At 57.1% G+C, this 18,702-nt stretch overlaps 5 protein-coding genes and 1 non-coding gene across 6 annotated transcripts, besides 1 other annotated feature; 3 read left to right on the top strand and 3 right to left on the bottom strand.

Moving 5' to 3' along the window:
- Nucleotides 1-737: 737 nt before the first annotated feature.
- Nucleotides 738-1,715, bottom strand: CYME_CMI292C (branchpoint bridging protein Msl5p; the record flags this gene model as incomplete). Its single annotated transcript, XM_005536375.1, has 1 exon — nucleotides 738-1,715. One exon carries the CDS (start codon nucleotides 1,713-1,715, stop codon nucleotides 738-740), a length of 978 nt encoding a protein of 325 aa, XP_005536432.1.
- Nucleotides 1,716-3,332: 1,617 nt separating this feature from the next.
- Nucleotides 3,333-6,620, top strand: CYME_CMI293C (trehalose-6-phosohate synthase; the record flags this gene model as incomplete). The annotated part of the gene is made up of 1 exon (XM_005536376.1): nucleotides 3,333-6,620. One exon carries the CDS (start codon nucleotides 3,333-3,335, stop codon nucleotides 6,618-6,620), a length of 3,288 nt encoding a protein of 1,095 aa, XP_005536433.1.
- Nucleotides 6,621-7,110: 490 nt separating this feature from the next.
- CYME_CMI294C (isoamylase) lies at nucleotides 7,111-10,146 on the bottom strand (the record flags this gene model as incomplete). The annotated part of the gene is made up of 1 exon (XM_005536377.1): nucleotides 7,111-10,146. The coding sequence occupies one exon, from the start codon at nucleotides 10,144-10,146 to the stop codon at nucleotides 7,111-7,113; it is 3,036 nt and encodes a 1,011-aa protein (XP_005536434.1).
- Nucleotides 10,147-12,378: 2,232 nt separating this feature from the next.
- Nucleotides 12,379-14,001, top strand: CYME_CMI295C (phenylalanine--tRNA ligase alpha subunit; the record flags this gene model as incomplete). Its single annotated transcript, XM_005536378.1, has 1 exon — nucleotides 12,379-14,001. One exon carries the CDS (start codon nucleotides 12,379-12,381, stop codon nucleotides 13,999-14,001), a length of 1,623 nt encoding a protein of 540 aa, XP_005536435.1.
- Nucleotides 14,002-14,125: 124 nt separating this feature from the next.
- Nucleotides 14,126-15,475: a sequence feature (possible transcribed region).
- Nucleotides 15,476-15,814: 339 nt separating this feature from the next.
- CYME_CMI297T lies at nucleotides 15,815-18,588 on the top strand. The gene has a single exon (XR_002461341.1). It is a non-coding gene; the product is annotated as a hypothetical transcript (transcript).
- On the bottom strand, nucleotides 16,660-17,907 carry CYME_CMI298C (thioredoxin reductase; the record flags this gene model as incomplete). Its single annotated transcript, XM_005536379.1, has 1 exon — nucleotides 16,660-17,907. One exon carries the CDS (start codon nucleotides 17,905-17,907, stop codon nucleotides 16,660-16,662), a length of 1,248 nt encoding a protein of 415 aa, XP_005536436.1.
- Nucleotides 18,589-18,702: the final 114 nt, after the last annotated feature.

Below are 18,702 nucleotides of genomic sequence, written 5' to 3' on the forward strand. Positions count from 1 at the left end.
GTATCGGCAACCAGGGAAGCGGCTACCATGTCACTCCAGCCAATTTGAGTCTCCATATTCACAGTCAGATTTTTCTTCGGGGATCACCGTTCATTCGAGCGATCCTTCGAGTGTCGCATTTGTTGTGCGCGTCTGTTGCAGCGCGAAACGCGCTGTTGCTGATGCCCCTCTACAGACAGAATCGCAGTGCCTTACGCCTATGGGTATCGTCAAAAGGGATGGAAGCACCTGTGCGTACCAGCGGGTTGCGCTCGACATTCGCACTGGATGCAAGTGTCAGAGTGTTTCGTTCATATTCGGACTAGGTGGAAGCACGTGCGGGCGCTTCGCTCCGAGGTTGTGACGTTGCACGACGAGGCGCCTCCGCCGGTGGCATGGCTGGCGTTCGGCATTTTTCGCGCGGATGCCGCTGTTGCTATCGCAGAACCCGCGCCTCGACGCATGCTCAAGTCGAGACCTCGTGAAAGCTTGTTACAGAATCCGTACGTTTAGCGCTATCACGGACGAATACGTCGCAGTGCAGGCAGTCGGCTGGCTGTGTGCTGTGCACCAGCTTTGAACGTGGATCATCGGGCAGCGATGCAGTCGAAGGCGCGAATCACGAGCACGCTCCACTGCGGCAGGTGCTTCATTCACAACCCGAGGGCGCGACAGGAAGCTTGTCACGAGAGCCGTAAAAGCTCAAGAGCGAGCGCTCATGGATCTGTGCTGTCACCAGCGACACCGCAGATGATCGCTTAAGAATCGCCCTGGACCGACGCAGATCGAGGCCTCTTGCGAGCGTCTCGCATGACGCTCTGGTTCGAGTTCGCTTGGGGACTGGCTTCGGCTTCGGACTCGAGAATCCGCTTTTCTGTGGAGATGTTGGACGTGGGCGACGTTTTGCCAAGCTGGTCGAAATTCAGGGCGGGCACTCCAGACGGATCATGAGCGGATGCGTCGCCAGATCGATGCGTTGCGTCGGCTTCGACGCTAACACCAACTTCCTGCAAAAACGACTCCATTTCCTGCTCAAGCGAATCTACTTGCGGTTCTGTTTCGTGCCGGTGTGCAACAGCAGCTCGAACAGCTCGCTCGGCAGCGAGACGCGCGATCCGAGCGTCCTCCCGCAGGGTGCCATTCATCGCAGCGAGTTCCCGCAGCTGTGCTATCTTGAGCGCATTCTCCTCGTCGCGCCGGGGCACAAGGATCTCTTCTTTCAGGTATTTGGCACAGGCAGCGACTCGCTGTCGAGCGTCCGCACCAACAGCCTCGATACGTGCATGCAAGGCGTCGTCGCCTGCGTCGCGCGAACGTGCGCCTCGTCCGCGAATCAGGAGTCGACACCGAAATCGCTCCTCAATTCGTTTCTGCGTGACACCTCGCGGTCCAAGCACCAAACCTGCAAAGTTCATATGCGGGTATTTGTCGACCGGAAAGTATACTTTCGACTCTGCTCGCGGCGGCGGGCAACCCGGCGGCAACCGAAACTTGGGGTCCAAGGCAAACGCCTCAAAGAGTAGGTCATCGCGTTCGGCGGCAAGTATGGCGCAAGCTCTTTGGAACGCTGTATTGACTCGACGTCCCGCACGATCATAGACTGGAGCGATAATACTGTCCTTCTCAACGGGCTCTAGAACTGCTCGAAAGTTGATTCGCTCCTCGCCTCGCAGCAGGCGTCCTATTTGTTCAACACGCTCTCGGATTTGCTGCAGTCGCTCACTGTTCCGCGGCATTCCCCTAGAGTCTAAAGCTCGCCTCCAGTTCAACCAGTTCCAGGTAGTCTGTGCGTACTGACAACTCCAGACTGGATTTTCGGTGACAAACGCGGCAGCGACAGCACCAGAACTGCAGGTGCTTGCTGCCAAGAGCGCCCCGACCGCTGCCACCGCTCAGTCCGCAAAACGACTCGAGTCGCGCTCTTGTCCCCGCCGTATATCCTACGAGAGCACGTCTCGTCTCGGGGTGACGCACCAGCGCCCGTCACGCGGATACCTGTTGCTCGCCGGGTCAAGTGTGGAAAACCTGTCGCAGCAACGCCGAAGCCTTGTAACCCTTCGGAGCGCACGCCTCCGCAGTGCGTCATGAGTCACCGGGGCATGGCGAGTGTGCGCGGAGACGCCCCTGGACCTGGGTTGGGTTCCTGTCGCCGCCGTCGCACTGCAGCGCGTGCCTGGAGTGTACTGTGGTGATTGCTGTCGTAACTGTGCCGAGGGTGTCACTGCTTCCTCAAGAGATGGGTTATCGGTAAACATGCATGTATTCGCAAAACGCCCTGGTATCCGCTGTGCAACGCATCCAGCAGCAGGCTCTAGATGCGATACTAACCTGACGCGCTCATCTGAAAAGCACAGGCATCGCCATAGGTGCAGCAGTCAGCAGCCGGTACTCACCAGACGTCGCACGCACTGCTGGCGTTGTCACCGACACTGGACGGCGCCAAGCGCTGCAGCTTTGCAACCCCTGGTTGTTATCTCCCATCTCATTCAGGATAGGTATCCTCGCTGGGGACGTCATTCAGCATCGAGTGCCTCGAAGACACGCGGCGCACTGCTCGCCGTGCGTCCACGTTCCTCGAAACGGCAACTTCCTTGACTCCGGATGCAACCGAATCGCTTCCTGTACCTCACACATGAATACCAAATAAAAACTGCGTACTGCGACTGCAGCAGTCCAGGGAAATGATGACGTTGCCCGAGACACGCCACGCATGCGTTCTCGCTCACCGCTGTGCCATGAGCAGGCGCATTGAGAGGCCCCACACTGCATCCATGCCCGCATCGTGCATGGAATGGCATGCGTGAGGGCATCACACCGCACCAGTGCCCTCAGCGGATCGAGTCTTTCACTGCGTTGCCTTGAATATCGTCGAAAACTAGTATGCATACATGTACGCACACACACACCCACACGCATATGTACACAGCATCTTCGAAGTGTCCTCCTGGAAACCTTGTATTAGGAGCATCCTCTTGATTTGGTGTGCGTGTATCCGTGGCCAGCGCGGCACGCATCTGCATGCCGACGACGTGTCCAACAGCACGCAGATGCGTGCGATGTGACGGCGCGCCGCGCGCACTCCAGCTGCAGCCTCAGACGCCAGCTTCGACTCGGAGCGCTGGTGCGCAACGCTTTGGAGTTTCGCGTTCATAGGGGGCGCTCTCTGGGGGCACCATCAAGCACGTTTTTGCCCTAGGCTGCTCGTTGAGCACTTCTCCGTGCTACCCAAGCAAAGGCTGGTCACAGCTGTGGTGTAAAGGACAAGATTCCAGGCCGACAACGGCCTTCACCTTGTCTCGAGCACAGAAGCAGCGCAAGCAACCCCTGGTGGTTGGTTACGTTCCTCGCGCACCATGTTTAAGCACCAGAACGTTACGCCGGATGCAGGGGCGGTGTCGCCCCACCGGACTCGGGTCACGTTTCTGGTTCGTTGCCGACAAGTTGTGGACGCGGCCGGCGAGCAGTTGGTGCTGGTCGGAGATCATCCAGCGCTGGGCAGTTGGGAGCCAGCGCGTGGCGTGCCGATGACCCGTCAGGAGCGCTCATCTACCCCGGAGCCGGTATCGACTAGTGCGATAGGTCAGCAGGCGCACGCAACGTTGAGCAGCTCGCAGCAGAGCTCCCGCGCAGCTTCCTGGTCGTGCGAAGTGGTGCTCGATAACGGCTCGCAACTAAACTACAAGTACTGCATCGTTGCTCGCGACCCAGATTCAGGTGTCATCGACCAGAGTCACGAGCCGCGGTTTGAGAGCTTTGAAGGGAACCGCAGGCTGAAAGTGATGGGCATCGCGATGCGCGTTGATGATCACAACTTTGGTGAGCGCTACGACGCTACCGACGAGTCCCGCATTCGGGTGGACTACGGCAGAGTGTTTGGCGGTTTCGAAGCTCCTCGCCAGTTAGAGGTTCCAAGTCTGGAAGGTGGCAGTGTAGGCGAGCAGCTGCCGTACAGCGGTGCAAGCTCCCTACTGGGCACGCTGCCACCGTTGACGAATCCGCCCACGCTCATTATCGTGATTTACCGTCTCCCGGTTATTGCAAAGAGATCGGAGCGGGGCTGGTCGTTTTCCTGGGACGATGATGCACTGTATCTGACTTCGCTGGGACTTCGGCGAGGTCTCGATGGAAAAATTCGAATCCTCTGGGTCGGCGTGCTGAACTGCGACGACGAAGTTCCGATCCACGAGCAGTCACACGTTAGTAACACGCTGTATCAGCGCTTCGGCTGTATACCGGTGTTCCTGCCCACGGAAACCCGAATGAAATTCTACCAGGGCTTTTGCAAGGGCGTCCTGTGGCCGCTCTTTCATATGATCACTGAGATTATGGACGAGGAAAAAATGGAAACAAAGAAATTCGATCGAAGCTTGTGGCATGTGTACTGCACCGTGAACCGCAAATTCGCGGATACCGTGGTCGCCGTGTACCACGAGCACGACCTCATCTGGATCCACGACTACCACCTGATGGTGTTGCCATCGCAGCTGCGACGGAAATTATCCGGAGCCAAAATCGGTTTCTTCCTACATACGCCCTGGCCGTCAAGCGAAATCTATCGAATGTTGCCGGTGCGCGATGAGCTTCTCCGTGGACTCCTATCATCATCACTCATTGGATTTCATCTCTTTGACTATGCGCGTCACTTCCTCTCCGCCTGTGTCCGCTTGCTCAACCTGGAGCACGAGTCATCGCGCGGTGCGCTTGCAGTGGAATACTCGGGACGACATGTTATGATTCGAGTATCGCACATCGGGGTGGATCCCGACCGCTTTCGTGAACGCCTCGAACATCCCAACGTGCGACAGGCTGCGGAGACCTTGGCCGGAGATATCCACGATCGCATCGTTCTCTGCGGTATTGATGATCTGGACATTGTTAAGGGTATTGCGCTCAAACTGCAGGCTTTTGAAACGCTCCTCCAAACGTACCCAGGCTACCATCGCCGCCTCGTCTTGATGCAAGCAGCGATCCCGAAGGCTGCGCGCGTCAAGCCCTACGTTCGCGACGAGATTCGATCGCTTGTGGAGCGCATCAACGGCCGCTACGGCAGCGCAGAGTACCGCCCAGTAGTGTACATCGAGCGAGACATCACCTTCGACGAGCGTGTGGCCATGTACAGTCTCGCGGATGCTATCTTCCTCACGCCGATCCGCGATGGTCTGAATCTGGTTCCCTATGAGTACGTCGTATCGGCGTCCAAGAGCAAGGGTCAGCTGATCCTCAGCGAGTTCACCGGCTGCTCACGAGCACTTTCTGGAGCAGTTCGCATCAATCCGTGGAATCGAGAAGAGGTTGCCGCTGCGATCGACTCAGTCCTGCAAAACAACGACGAAGTGAAACAGCGAAAACACGCCGCTGATTACAGCTATGTGTGTGAACACACAACAGCCACCTGGGCGTACTCCTTTCTGTCGGATTTGGAGCGGGCCTCGGAGCCCGTTCGGCGACTGACCAGGCTGGGTCTGGGGTATGGTGTAGGTGCCCGCCTGGTCGAGTTCGAAGGCTTCCAGCATGTCTCGCCAGAGACGCTCTCGAAAGCGATGCGCGAGTCGTCGCATCGCCTCATCCTGCTGGATTACGACGGAACGCTGACCCGCGCCGACCAGCGCCATGCGCGCATGGCGCACGCCTGGGCGAAACCCTCGGAGACCGTCATGCAATACCTGGAGGCGATTGCGGATAATCCCCAGAATTTCGTAGTCATCATGAGTGGAAGAACCAAAGAGGTCCTAGAGCAAGCCTTCAAAGACCTTGACAAAGTCGGTCTGGCAGCTGAGCACGGGTTCTACTATCGCTGGAACGGCTCTTGTCCGTGGCAAGAGAGCAAACCGAATGCGGATTTGTCGTGGATTGAGGTTGCACACGAAATCATGTTATCCTACATGGAGCGTACCGATGGAAGCTATATTGAGCGCAAGACCGCGGGTCTCGTCTGGCACTACAAGGATGCAGATCCGGAGTTTGGCAGTTGGCAGGCAAGCGAGATGCACGACCATCTGGAGTCGGTGCTCAGCTCACTGGGTGTCCAGGTAATCTCTGGTAATCGTTGGGTGCAGGTACGACTCCGCGACGTGAACAAGGGCATCATGGTGGAGACCATTCTTCGACACTACACGCATCCGACTGACGAGGATCATGCGACGAACGAGGGGTCTGCTATGACAGCAACAACGAGTACGACGACACCTGGTAGTGCTACAGCTGCTGCTACAGCTGCTGGTCAAGAACCTGGCCAATTGCCGGACTTTGTGCTCTGCTGTGGTGACGATCGCACTGACGAAGACATGTTTACGCGCATTGATCGCGCGTATGAACGATGTCCACCGGCAGTGCGCTCGCGCGTCTTCACCTGTGTCATCGGTGTCAAGCCCAGCAACGCCCACTTCTACATTCGGGATTACGAAGAGATGATGGAGATTTTGGCGGCACTGGCTACTGCCTCCATGGCGGTGCGCCCGCCACGTTCAGCCACCCTGGAGGATTTTCGTCTTTCGATGGCAGCGGGTTCACCACTGCGTTCGGATTTGAGAACCAGCCTGGATAACGATCGCATCGCGCATAGTCTCGACACCAGCGACGATGCGAATACTACTGGAGCAGGTCTTCAGCGACGCTGGGGTCCAGGACGGCTCGGAGCCTAGTGCACATCTGGAAGCATCGCTACAGCCGTGGCGTCTTATGCGCCACATCAGCGTCGCTGGTGCTAGTGGTACATGGTAAAAGGCTGTTGCGCCGTTTGGCGCGAACTCACCTGGGCCGATCTGGTACCCTGCTTGGCCCGCGAACGCTCCAAAGCGGCAGTATCCAGAACGCGACACCCGGCCTCTACAAGCTGGTGGATTCGTGCCGGACTGGTTGTGCACGGGTATCCAGAGGCGCAACACGAGCGTGAGGTGCAGCGGCATCACCCGCGTGGTACGATTTGAGCAAGTTCTGTCCTTTAAATGTGCCATACGAGAAATAGAGAGACCTTTTTTGCTGTCTTCTAGCATCCAAATGCAGGGGTTTCGTCATTAATGTCCGGCGTGCTTTCACAAAAGTTCCGTCATGCACCGGCCTTGCGCGCAGTCGTTGCATGTTCAGGGAAAACTGGGGTCCGCTGTCTAGTGACGCATTCCAGCCGCGGATATCTTAGGGTGCCTGTTCGCCAGGGGGCATATCCTGCTGGGGCTCTATAGCCATATCGGTATCTGCAGCGGTATCACCGGGATCAACATCAGCAGCGGCTGTATCAGGAGCAGCATCAGCGGTATCACCGGTTTCAGTAGCAGGTGTATCAGGAGCAGCATCAGCCGTCTCAACATCAGCAGCAGTGGTATCAGTAGCAGCTGTATCAGGAGCAGCATCAGTATCGGCGGTATCAGGAGCAGTATCGGGAGACGTTTCCTCTGGACCTGAACCGCTCGCTGACACTTCCAGTGGATCCGGAGCAGATTCCATGGCTGGTGCTTCCGCGTCCACACCAGCAGCATTTGAATCACCAGCAGGCTCTGGGGCAGCTTCTGAAACATCTTGTGGTGCACTGGCCTCCGTCCGAGCATCTGCTGCGGGCGTTCCTGGTGCTGATGCCTCACTAGTCTCCGGCTCGAGCGCAGGAGGCGCGTCCGTAGGCGTCTGCTCCGGTGCCTGCGCTGACTCCTGCGTGCGCTCATTCTCCACTGATCCAAAAGAGGCACAGTGCTGAACCATTAGGACAGCCGAATACGGTTCCATGTGGAAAGGCATCGATACGCAGGTCATCGAGGTTTCGACGTCCTCGGGGAAACCGCTCGCTCCAGCCAGCGCGAAACAGTCCATCGGTGCAGGTGCCGCTGTATTGAAGAGCACCGCCCAGCCTGACTTGCCGTCGGCAAAACGGGGGGCAGTGATATCGCACGCTTCGTGTGAGGCGTTAAAAGCGATGTAAAGGTGGCGACCTTGCAGTGCTGGTGCCCGTGCACCACGTATTACAAACGCCAAAAAGTTGTTCGGATTTTCCCAGTTCAGGGGACAAGCGGAGGTGTCCGCCAATGGCTCCTCTGAGCTCGTGTCATCATCACGCTCGCCTACGGAGCCAAGGGCATTGCAGAGTACCGCTGCCGAGGCGTCCGTGCCACACCAAACAAAGTCGCCGCGAGACTCGGAGAGAAAGCGGCGCCAAATGGGGGCAGTCAGCTTGCGAAAGTGCACCAGCGTACTCACAAAGCGGAAAAGGGAACGAGCTTCACCGGACTCGGATGCCAACGCATTCCAGTGGAGATAATTGAGCTCATTATCCTGACACCACACGTTGGAGTTGCCACGCTGGGTGTGGCCGATTTCATCCCCGCTGCGGATCATAGGGACTCGGGCACTGCACAGCAGTATGAGGAAAAAGTTGCGCTCCTGACGACGTCGCAGACGCAGCACGTTCTCATCGTCGGTCTCGCCCTCGACACCACAGTTCCAGCTGAGATTGTGTTTCTCGCCGTCGCGGTTGTCTTCGCCGTTTGCCCAGTTTTGGGCATCGTTATAGGACACAAGATCGCGGAGGCTCATCCCGTCATGGCAGGTGATAAAGTTGATCCCGTACGCGTGGCCGTTCTCCTGGAGACCCCGCCGAATCTCCGCCGGAACATTCCCTCCGTAGATGTCCTCGGAGCCGCAAATCCGGGTGGCCATCTCTTGGATCATGCCGGTGTCGCCCTTGATGAACTTTCGTACGCAATCGCGGTACTTGCCATTCCAGTCGGACCAGCTGGGTCCAAATTGTGCGAAATGCCCCACGACGTAAGCGCTGAGGTCCCATGGTTCTGCAATGAAGAGCACGTCTGAGAGGGCGCTATCGTTCTTCAACGCTTGAATGACTGCTGGGAATTCCATGAGATCGAAAGGAGGCACCGTGGAGCGGAGAAGGCATGCTGCCAAGTCAAAGCGAAACCCATCGACTTGCATATCGTTTGCCCAGAAACGCACGCAATCATGAATGACCTCAATGCCTGCCAAAGAGTTGCAAGCGAACGTGTGGCCGCACCCAGAAAAGTTCACATCGTTACCATGATCGTGCAGATAGTACTCTCGATTCGCGAGTGCCCTAAAGTGGTAGGTCTTCCACGTCTCGGCGGTGTGATTGAAAACAATGTCGAGAATGACGGCGATGCCAGCACGGTGCAGTTCGCGTACCATGGTGCGAAACTCATCCAGAACATGGCGGTAGCGGTACGCTCTTGCCCACTTTCGGCGCGCAGCTTCCGAGGTGGCCGCCCCAATCACCGAGAAACGGTTCATAGGTGCGAAGAATGCAACCGTCGAGTAGCCCCAGTACTGGCAGAGATCTTCCCCAGTGGAAGGGTTCTTCTTCTGCCACTCCAGCTCATTGAACTCGAAGATAGGCAAAAACTCGACGCAGTTGATGCCAAGCGCTTTCAAGTACGGAATTTTTTCGATCACCGCGGTAAAGGTTCCTCGGGGGCTGCGGATATCCTTCGCCATTGCCGTAAACGAGCGCACATGGACCTCGTAGATAACCATGTCGCTGGCTGGTATGTTGGGCTTTCGCACGCCTTGCCAATCGAATCCGCTCAGGTAGTCGAGTGGAGGTATCACCGCAAAAGGAGTGTACTTATTTTTGCGCTTCTCTCTGGCATGAAAATCATAATACAGCGGTGAGTCAATGATGCGTGCGAAAGGATCGAGCACTATCTGCGCACCCTTGCCGCGACCTACGCGCCATGCGTACCGGTACCCAGCCAGAAGCGGTTGCACCGCCACGTGCCAGACTTTACCCATTCGGTTTTTCCGAGGATCAAGGCGCAGCTCGACGCAAGAGTCCAGTGCAAGCACTGCAAACCCACTGCTGTCGTCGTTAGGCGGCTCGAGGTTCTTGTCGTCGCCGGCTTCAGCGTCTTCGGGAATAGCTTCGAGCGCACCGCTGCCTGCAGCGAGCGCACTTCCCTCGGGATGATATATGATCAGAGACATGTGCCGCTGCTCAGTGCTGTAGATCGCAAAGTTGACAGTGTTTGCATCGAGCGGGTGACACCCGTACGGACTCGGTTTGCCTCGGAGGACGCGGCTAAGCCAGGGCGCTCCAGTGAGCGACTTGCGCGACTCAAGAAGAATCGACGCTGACGACGTCACCCGGCGAATGCGTCGCCCAGTTGATTGATCCAGCACTTCATATCCAACCTGTGAAGTCTGGTTCCCCATGAATCTACCACGTGGTCCAAAAGTGTTCCGAAGAGCGTTTGTAGCGACACCCGCTGTGCTACGGGAACGGTTAGCTAATGCCCCCCAACCGATAGGCTACGGCAGTGAGGATCGCGGCACCACCAGCAGCAGCAGCCGTTACGCCAAAAAACGCTTAGCAGATGCTTTACTCGGCGGTCGGCTGTGCGTACGGCGCAGCGCACGTGCACGTGCGGTGCCCGTGAGGCCGTCGAATGCGTCGATTGCGCTGATGCTGCTGCTGCTGCTGCTGCTGATGCTGCTGCTGATGCTGATGATGCTTTCGGAGGTGGCGCTCATTGCCGCCTCCGCTTTGCGATTTAGCCGATCTCCCGTGCAAGGTGGCGCTGCTGCTGCTGATGATGCTGCTGCTGCTGATGATGATGCTGAAGATGCTTTCGGAGGTGGCGCTCATTGCAGCCTCCGCTTTGCGATTTAGCCGATCTCCCGTGCAAGGTGGCGCTGCTGCAGCAGCTGCTGCTGATGATGATGCTTTCGGAGGTGGCGCTCATTGCCGCCTCCGCTTTGCGATTTAGCCGATCTCCCGTGCAAGGTGGCGCTGCTGCTGCTGCTGCTGCTGATGATGATGATGCTTTCGGAGGTGGCGCTCATTGCCGCCTCCGCTTTGCGATTTAGCCGATCTCCCGTGCAAGGTGGCGCTGCTGCTGCTGCTGCTGCTGATGATGATGATGCTACGTTCGATGTTCGTTCTAATTCTAATATGTCGCTGCAGGGTAGGCGTACGTTCATGGAGCGAAGCGATGCAGGCTAGTAATAAGGATCGTGTACTGGATATCTTGGAGTTTGTACGCTGGTGTTGAAACTTGTACGTGACTTTCATTGTTGTTCTCTATGAGAGTAACTGCGAGGCGATCTGATGGCATTCGATACGGCAATGCAGCTGTTCCTGGATGAAAAGCAGTTCCGCTGGTATCTCGCTCGATAGCACTGGCGGATCAGATGCGTCCTCGTAAGCGCGTCACGGGATACGTCCACGCGCTGCTTCTTTCATTGGTACGGGGAAACGCCTGGGTTCTCTCACGCCTTGGTTTCTTCTATGATAAAACGAGCGCTTTCGTTTCTACGACGCTTTGCACGCACTTATCACTGGACTGCACGGCCCGTACCCTCTGCGCGTCCAAGCTCGACACTGTAACGTATCCAAGACGCAGTACGGATGGTGCACACTGCCCGTGCTAGTGCGTCCCTATTGCAAAGCGTCGGGGCAGATGGCTGCCCAGCGGCCTGGCAGCGGGCCGCAAGCGTACGCTTTCCTCCTGGAAGACTCGGGGATGTTGTATCACGAACGAGCGCCCCAGAGCTGCCTCCATTCCCAGACACCGACTAGTGTGGTATCGAAAACGTTCTCTTCCAGTGGTTTTCTTCGCCGCTGTCGTGCGGATTGCCAACACAGTGGTTCACGAGAAGGAGCACGCCTTCTGCCGGGTGCCGAACCCCGAGCACGCTGCCGTGCGCAGCATCGTTCCGTGTGGATGCAACCATACCGGAGACTGCTAGCACGCATCGACTACTGTTCATGAGGCGCTGTCTAGGAAGATGCCATTGATAAGGCGCACAAAACAGGAATTCGCATGGCGCTCGCGACACTCTCCTGTGTTCTGCAGACTTGAGCCCAGCGCATGTCCAGTACGTTTCCGCTGCATATGGAGCGCACTGCAGCCATCAGGCGTCAGTTGCGATGCCGTGCAGGACGCTTGTACAGGATAAATGCAATTGAGGCTCAACCATGGCGTGTATTTGAAAACATAATCAGGAGGCAACGACGTTGACATCTGTGTGCAAGAGCCCCCAGGGTAAGGCTCAGTTCCGGCATTGGCGGCCCCGGGGCACGGCGGACAATGGCCGTACGCATTCGGTTTGGAGTGTTTTACTGGTAAAGGTGCTGGGGTGACTGCTTTAGACTTGCTGGACACCCGGTACAGAGCCTATTGGAAAAGCCGTGCTTTCTAACGTTTGTCAGCTTGATCAATCGTTGGGAAGCGCTGCTTCACCTGCCTTAGACTTGCTGGACATCCGGTACGGAGTCCTTTGGGAAGCCGTGCTTTCTACCGTTTGTCAGCTTGATCACTTGTCGGCAAGCGCTGGTTCAACTCCCTGAGACTCACTCCGCAACGGAACAGGCCTTTGTGCACAACCCAGACTTCCAGGATTCCGCAGTGTGAACAAGCAACGTCGGGTTCAGCAGCGCTCAAAATGGAGCAGGTCGAGCTTGAGCACGCCATTGTCGAGGAGATCAGATCAGCTGGGAAGGTTGCAAACTCGAGAGCGTTCGCCGAAAGACTCAAGGTGAACCATGAGGAGCTGGTCGCCGCGCTAAACTCCATGTATCGTCGCGATCTGGTTACACTGACGCAGCTGGAGCCTGAGGTAGTGCTCAGACTCACTGCGGAAGGTGCGCTCTACGCCCAGCACGGCACACCAGAGTGGTGTCTTCGCGAAGCGCTCGAGCGCCGAGGTCCAACGCCAGTGTCCGAACTCGACACCTTGCTGGAAGAGTTCTGGAGACAAACTAGTCCGAATAATGCCTTGGATAGCTCCAAGCTGGCCAAGATCGGAATGCAACAGGGTCTCAAGCTGGGTCTCTTTGAGCTTGACAAGCGCGTCCGACCTCCGTGCGTGGCCTGTGTGGGCTCCTCCGATTCCGAGGCTGTACACAAGCTGCAAATGCTCCAGAAAAGCCTACGGGCGCTCCATAGCGGCGCACTGACCGCGCTTTCCGGGGATCATGCGCTGGATGCTGCTCTGGTGGATGAGATCTTGCGAAGGAACCTGGCGACCCGAAACAAGCTGAAGGTGTTCGCGGCATCCGCGGGACCCCGCTTCGAACATGCCCTTGTAGAGCAGTTGGCGGATCTGACTCGCGAGATGCTCCTATCAGAGTCGTGGAGAAATGCGACGTTCAAGGAGTTCAACTTCGAGGCGGCGGGCGTGGCGCCCGTGGACGGCGGCCGACTTCACCCTCTGCTCAAAGTGCGCGAGGAGTTCCGCCTTATCTTCTTGGAAATGGGCTTTACGGAAATGCCGAGCAATCAGTATGTGGAATCTTCGTTCTGGAATTTTGATGCCTTGTTTCAGCCGCAACAGCATCCCGCACGCGACGCCCACGACACGTTCTTCCTGAATGAGCCGGCGCTCTGCAAGCGCATCGGCGATGCGTCCCCTGCGACAGAAGCCTACGTGGAACGCGTTCGAGGCGTGCACGACCAGGGTGGCTACGGGTCCCGCGGCTACGGCTATGCCTGGGATCATACCGAAGCGATGCGTAATGTTCTGCGGACGCACACGACTGCAATATCAGCCCGGATGCTGTACCGAATGGCCCGGGAGTTGCAGGATGGGAGGACAGATGCGTCGAACTTTGCACGGCGAATGTTCTCCATCGATCGGGTTTTCAGAAATGAAACCCTGGATGCCACCCACCTGTGTGAGTTCCATCAGGTCGAGGGTTGGGTCGCGGGGCCAGACCTCTCTCTTGCGGATTTGAAAGGAATAATCTCTCAATTTTTCCGACGAATCGGCATGCACCGACTGCGCTTCAAGCCGACGTACAATCCCTACACCGAGCCTTCTATGGAGATCTACGCGTATCATGAAGCTCTGGGACGTTGGGTTGAGATCGGAAACAGCGGAATTTTCCGACCGGAGATGCTTCAGCCGATGGGATTACCCCCGAATATTCAGGTCATTGCCTGGGGCCTGTCGCTCGAACGTCCAACCATGATCCTCTATGGACTCAGCAACATTCGCGACCTATTTGGTCACCGTGTATCCCTGCAGACCATTCGCGACAACCCCATCTGTCGCCTCGGGTGGTGACGCACTAGTGCACGCCCGAAAATCGTCTTTGCCGATCCTCTGTCTCGGCTGGCAGCGCAAGTGCTCGCTCTGAAGCTGTAGAGACAGCGCGGTGCGAACACTTGATATGGGAGCTCCAGATCGACTTCGCTTTTACCAGACGCATATGAAAATGGAAACGATGTACGAGTGCTTCACTGCGTCAGACGATGATCTCCGGCATGCATGCTTCCTGATCCCATGCGCCCTGTCGAGAAGCTATCCAATGCTTCGATCATCCAGCGATGCATCCGCCTGGGCTGCATAACGCGATATCCCAGACGATGTGGAGGCCGCGCGCGGGCGCTCGGCCAGCGTCAACACCGCACCTGTCGCGCAGCCCAGGATCGCCTGCGCGGGGCACCAGCAGCGCTGGTTACAAGTCTTGCGCACGGAAACCATGCGGTGCGCACTGGAACGTCCACGCACGCGTGACGTTCGCTGGGTGCTCGCATCACACGCCCAGCGTATTCGGAAACCCTGCAGCGCTCTGCTCACGCGTCATGAAAATACCTCCCGTCGTTCCTGTATTTCAGACCCGAGAACCTTCTCGCGGAGCTGTTCCTGCGCTTGAACCTGCAGCAGCAATCGCCTCTTCGCCAGAGGCGCACGGTTCGTACTTCAACGACGCCAACAAAAAACCAGTCGCTTGCTCCAACTCACGCCCGCCTAGCGTCCACGAAAAGTAACGCGCAAACGCTCCTGTACTTGCGTTCAGCGCCTCATAGAAAGCTGCATGCGTCGGCGCTGTCCGTTCGCGCACGCGTGATCGATTTTTTTTCATGGACAAAACGTTAACTTAGGGCAGCGTACTCCGATTATGCGCATTTTTCTTTTGTTACTTTTTTTTTTTGTGTTTTTTCAGTGCGAGGTGAGGTATTCATCAACCGCCTACCTTCATGTTACATTACCTATACTTCGTCTCGGATATTCTGGTCGTTTCATACGTCCTATCGTGTGCCTAGTGCCTGGCGAAAGCGACAGCAATAGCGCCTATAGCGCCGGTGCGGTCGCTGCACGGAGACAGAACGGCGTTGCCGTACCACAAAGGGCGTCGGCTCGAGGCGTGGTTCACTCGACGTAGAATCGGGTCTCGTCGTCAGTTTGTGCTCGGAGAGTCTGCGGATGCAGGCTTGTCTTCGTTGCACGACACGCTGGAGAAACTTGGCTGTTAGGATGAATCCTGGGAGCCGCCTCTCTCCTTCGTGATCATGCATGGAATGCGTTGTTGTCGGTTGGCAAGGCGGATTTGTGCTTGACACCCACCAGTGGGTAGGCGCAGAAAGCAGTGGGCCCGTGTGCGCACCCGATTCGCTGGACCTTCCGCCTAGAAGGTAGCGTGTGAGTTTGTTCGCCACTAATGAGCGCTGAGGCTCGGTTAGCGGACCATCAGTTACCAGTGCTACACTCAGAGTGAGTGTCCGGCCTTCGGCTACCACGCTGATGCCCAGCTGCTGCTGTCCTTCAAGGAGCTCGCTGCGCTCCTGCTTCCAGCGCGGGCACTGTAAGCCAAAAATATGTCAGCGTCTCGGGGATCTCATCCCCACTCGCGTGATCGATGCAGGCGCACACCTTGCACGCATGCGCTGGAGACACGTGTACGCACGGAGGCGCTGTGCGGGGCGCTGCACGCCCAACGCCATCTGCGTGCGGGCGAGATCGCAGCTGCCACGTGGCATTTGCGCATCAGTGCTGCTGATGCCGATACCTGCTTCCGTGCGCCACCGGGGAACCTCGCCGAGCAGCGTGATCGGCCACACTGCCGCCGTGTGCGTATGAATGCGTGTGCGTGTGTGTGTGTGTTCATTTCGCAACCCGTTTGTTGCGTGTGCATTGTTGACGAACTGCGCATTTGCCTATCGCCTAGTGAAAGGGGCGTTTACGAGAGCACTGCAGGGTTTCGCGGGTGACACTCTTGTTGTTTTACGTAAAAGGCGTTATTTTCCAATGCTGTCGTTCGTTTCTGCGTTGTGGTGGCATGCGCGACACGGTGTGGATATGCCGGGGTTCTTGCCCGGAGTGCGCTGCGGCCTCTCGTCTGGGCTTGTTCGGAACCGAATGATATGGTCGGCTGCCACAGCGGCCAAGGGTGGGAAACCCAAAGAGGCTAGTCGCGAGCAGGCGAAGCGCCCCGAACGCAAGGACGACGACAGGGGCTTTCAAAAGGGTGGCGGCGGTGGTGGCGGTGGTGGTAACGGCAGCGGCAAACCTACCAAGCGCGACAAGTAATGTGGAAATAGCGGCGTTTAGCGGTGGCAAGACGGCGTGCAAGCGTTCGGAGGAGCGTCATGGAAGCCTGTATGCGGGTGGCGTGCAGCTAGGTTTCCGGTCAGAGAGCGTTACGTAAACGAGAACTGGTCTTCGTGACATCGTTTGCTGCATCATTCGCCATTTGGACGTCCAGAACAGCGCTTTCGAGCTCGCATATGCCGTGTTTTTTCTCTCTCTCAGTCGCGTTGGTATGTCAGCAATGCGAAACGATTGCGAGAGCGGAACCGGAAAACGCGTATCCTCGCATACACGGCTGGACGTTGTGCAGCCACGAGGCGGCAAGTCGCCAGGCACCTCAGTTCCCTGCATCGCTGGCGCGATACTCCTTACCTAAAGGTAGCCGCGCTCGGGTTGTCCGCCGCATTTTCCTCATACAGATTCGGTCTGGCATTGTCGGCTTTCTGGGATCCGCTCTAGCGCCAGAACCTCCTCTTCGTGCTCTTGGAGCCAATGCTCTGCATCCATTGCAGCCATACAACCGCTACCCGCTGCAGTAACCGCTTGGCGGTACCGTTTGTCCTGCACATCGCCCGCTGCAAAAACGCCGTCCACGCTCGTTTGTGTCGTTCCTGGTTTCGTAATGATGTAGCCTTGATCGTCAAGAAGCAACTGCCCTTTCAGGAATGCAGTCGCCGGCACATGGCCAATGGCAAAAAATAGACCACCAACCTCGAGTTCGTGCTTTTGATCATCCTTCGTGGACTGAAGCGTTATTCGACGCAACAGGGTGTCTCCATGCGCAGCCACAACGATCGAATTCCACAGGAACTCAATTTTCTGGTTCTCAAATGCTCGCTTCTGCATGATCTTCGACGCACGGAGCGTATCGCGGCGATGGATAACGTACACTCGACTCGCATAGCGCGTGAGAAAGAGCGCCTCTTCCAATGCAGTATCACCACCACCGACTACAGCGATCGGCTTACCTCGAAAGATAGGTGCGGCGCCGTCACAAACCGCACAAGCAGAGATACCGCGCTGCCAGAAGCCACCCTCACCACTGCCAGCACCAGGAAAGTCCATGCGTTTCGCCACCGCACCAGTGGCGATGATCACGCTTGCAGCTAGGACCACGTGCTGACTGCTGTATATTCGGAAGGGGCGGCTCTGGAGATCCACGCTTTCAACAGTTTCCGTCAGGATCTTCGTCCCATGCACCTGAGACTGTTTTCGAAACCGATCCATCAGCTCGAAGCCGCTGATTCCCTCTGGGAAGCCCGGATAGTTTTCGACGTCAGTCGTTGTCGTAAGTTGCCCTCCGGCTGCGATCCCGTTTGCAAGCATGCCTTCGAACATGATTGGTCTCAGTTGCGCGCGAGCTGCATAAATTGCAGCAGTGTGCCCCGCGGGACCCGAACCGATGACGCACAACGGCGTTACCAGCGGTACTGCGGAGCCGTTTGCAAGAGACCCGTTCCGCGCGCCTTGCTCGTCGCTCATGTGTGCGTTTGGTCGCCTGAAAACACGAATCCCCAAGTAACTGTTATTTCCAGGATGTATGCTTGTCCAAGTCAAGCTCCCAAAGCGCCTGAGCAGCAACGTTTCGGAATAGTGTACGGTTTCACGCACTCCGCTCTGGATACACCAGTAAAGAAGCTGGTAACGCGGGAATCCCATGGGGTGATCAGTAAGCGCGCGACGGCGGACGGAGGCGCGCTCGATCGGCACCGCCACGTTCACGAACGAGTGGCTTGCAGCAGCGCCTCCACTACGGGGAGGTCGCGGAGCTTGTCGGCCCTTGAGCCCAGTCTTTACCAAGGACAGGTACCGATCGTTCACAGCTTAGATCCAGTGGGATGTTGCTTGGTGATGAACGTAGGGTTCTCTGGGATGGAAACGACAGCAGATAACCTCGCCGCAGCTGGGAGCGGGGTGCGCTGCGCTTCAGCTCTTCCACAGCTCCCGCTCATGAGCGTTTATTGCGTGGTGCATTCGGTTCTATCGTGAAGCGATCGTGACAGCTCAGTAGCGCGATCCTGTGCATGCTTTGTGTGAGTCTAAGTTTCCACGTCCTGAGCGTGCTCAGCGCGTTGATATCGACGTTTTGGCAGATGTCGGCATTCGATAACGTCGGAATCTCCTCGCACGCCCAATTGTAGCGTGTTCTGCTGCCTGCACTGCATATATCGGCATTGGATGGACGTGGTGCGTTCATGATGCGGGACATTCCATCTACCTAGTGACGGTGGTTGCGCTCAGGCAGCGCGGGTGTGTTGCTCCGACAGCTTTCAGAAACGGCACTAGTGTAACTCGGGTTGTAAAGCATGCCGAGGAACCACAGGGCTCTGTAACGCCGAAGACTATGGAGTCAACCCTGAAAGTGCTCGCCTCCTCCCGCCAAAGAGCTCTGTCCACAGGTGTACCACAACGGTTGCCACCAGCGCTGGCGAGCACGTCTCGACTCGAACACGA

This window comes from Cyanidioschyzon merolae, chromosome 9 (assembly GCF_000091205.1).
Source record: "Cyanidioschyzon merolae strain 10D DNA, chromosome 9, complete genome".
Taxonomy (NCBI): Eukaryota; Rhodophyta; class Bangiophyceae; order Cyanidiales; family Cyanidiaceae; genus Cyanidioschyzon; species Cyanidioschyzon merolae.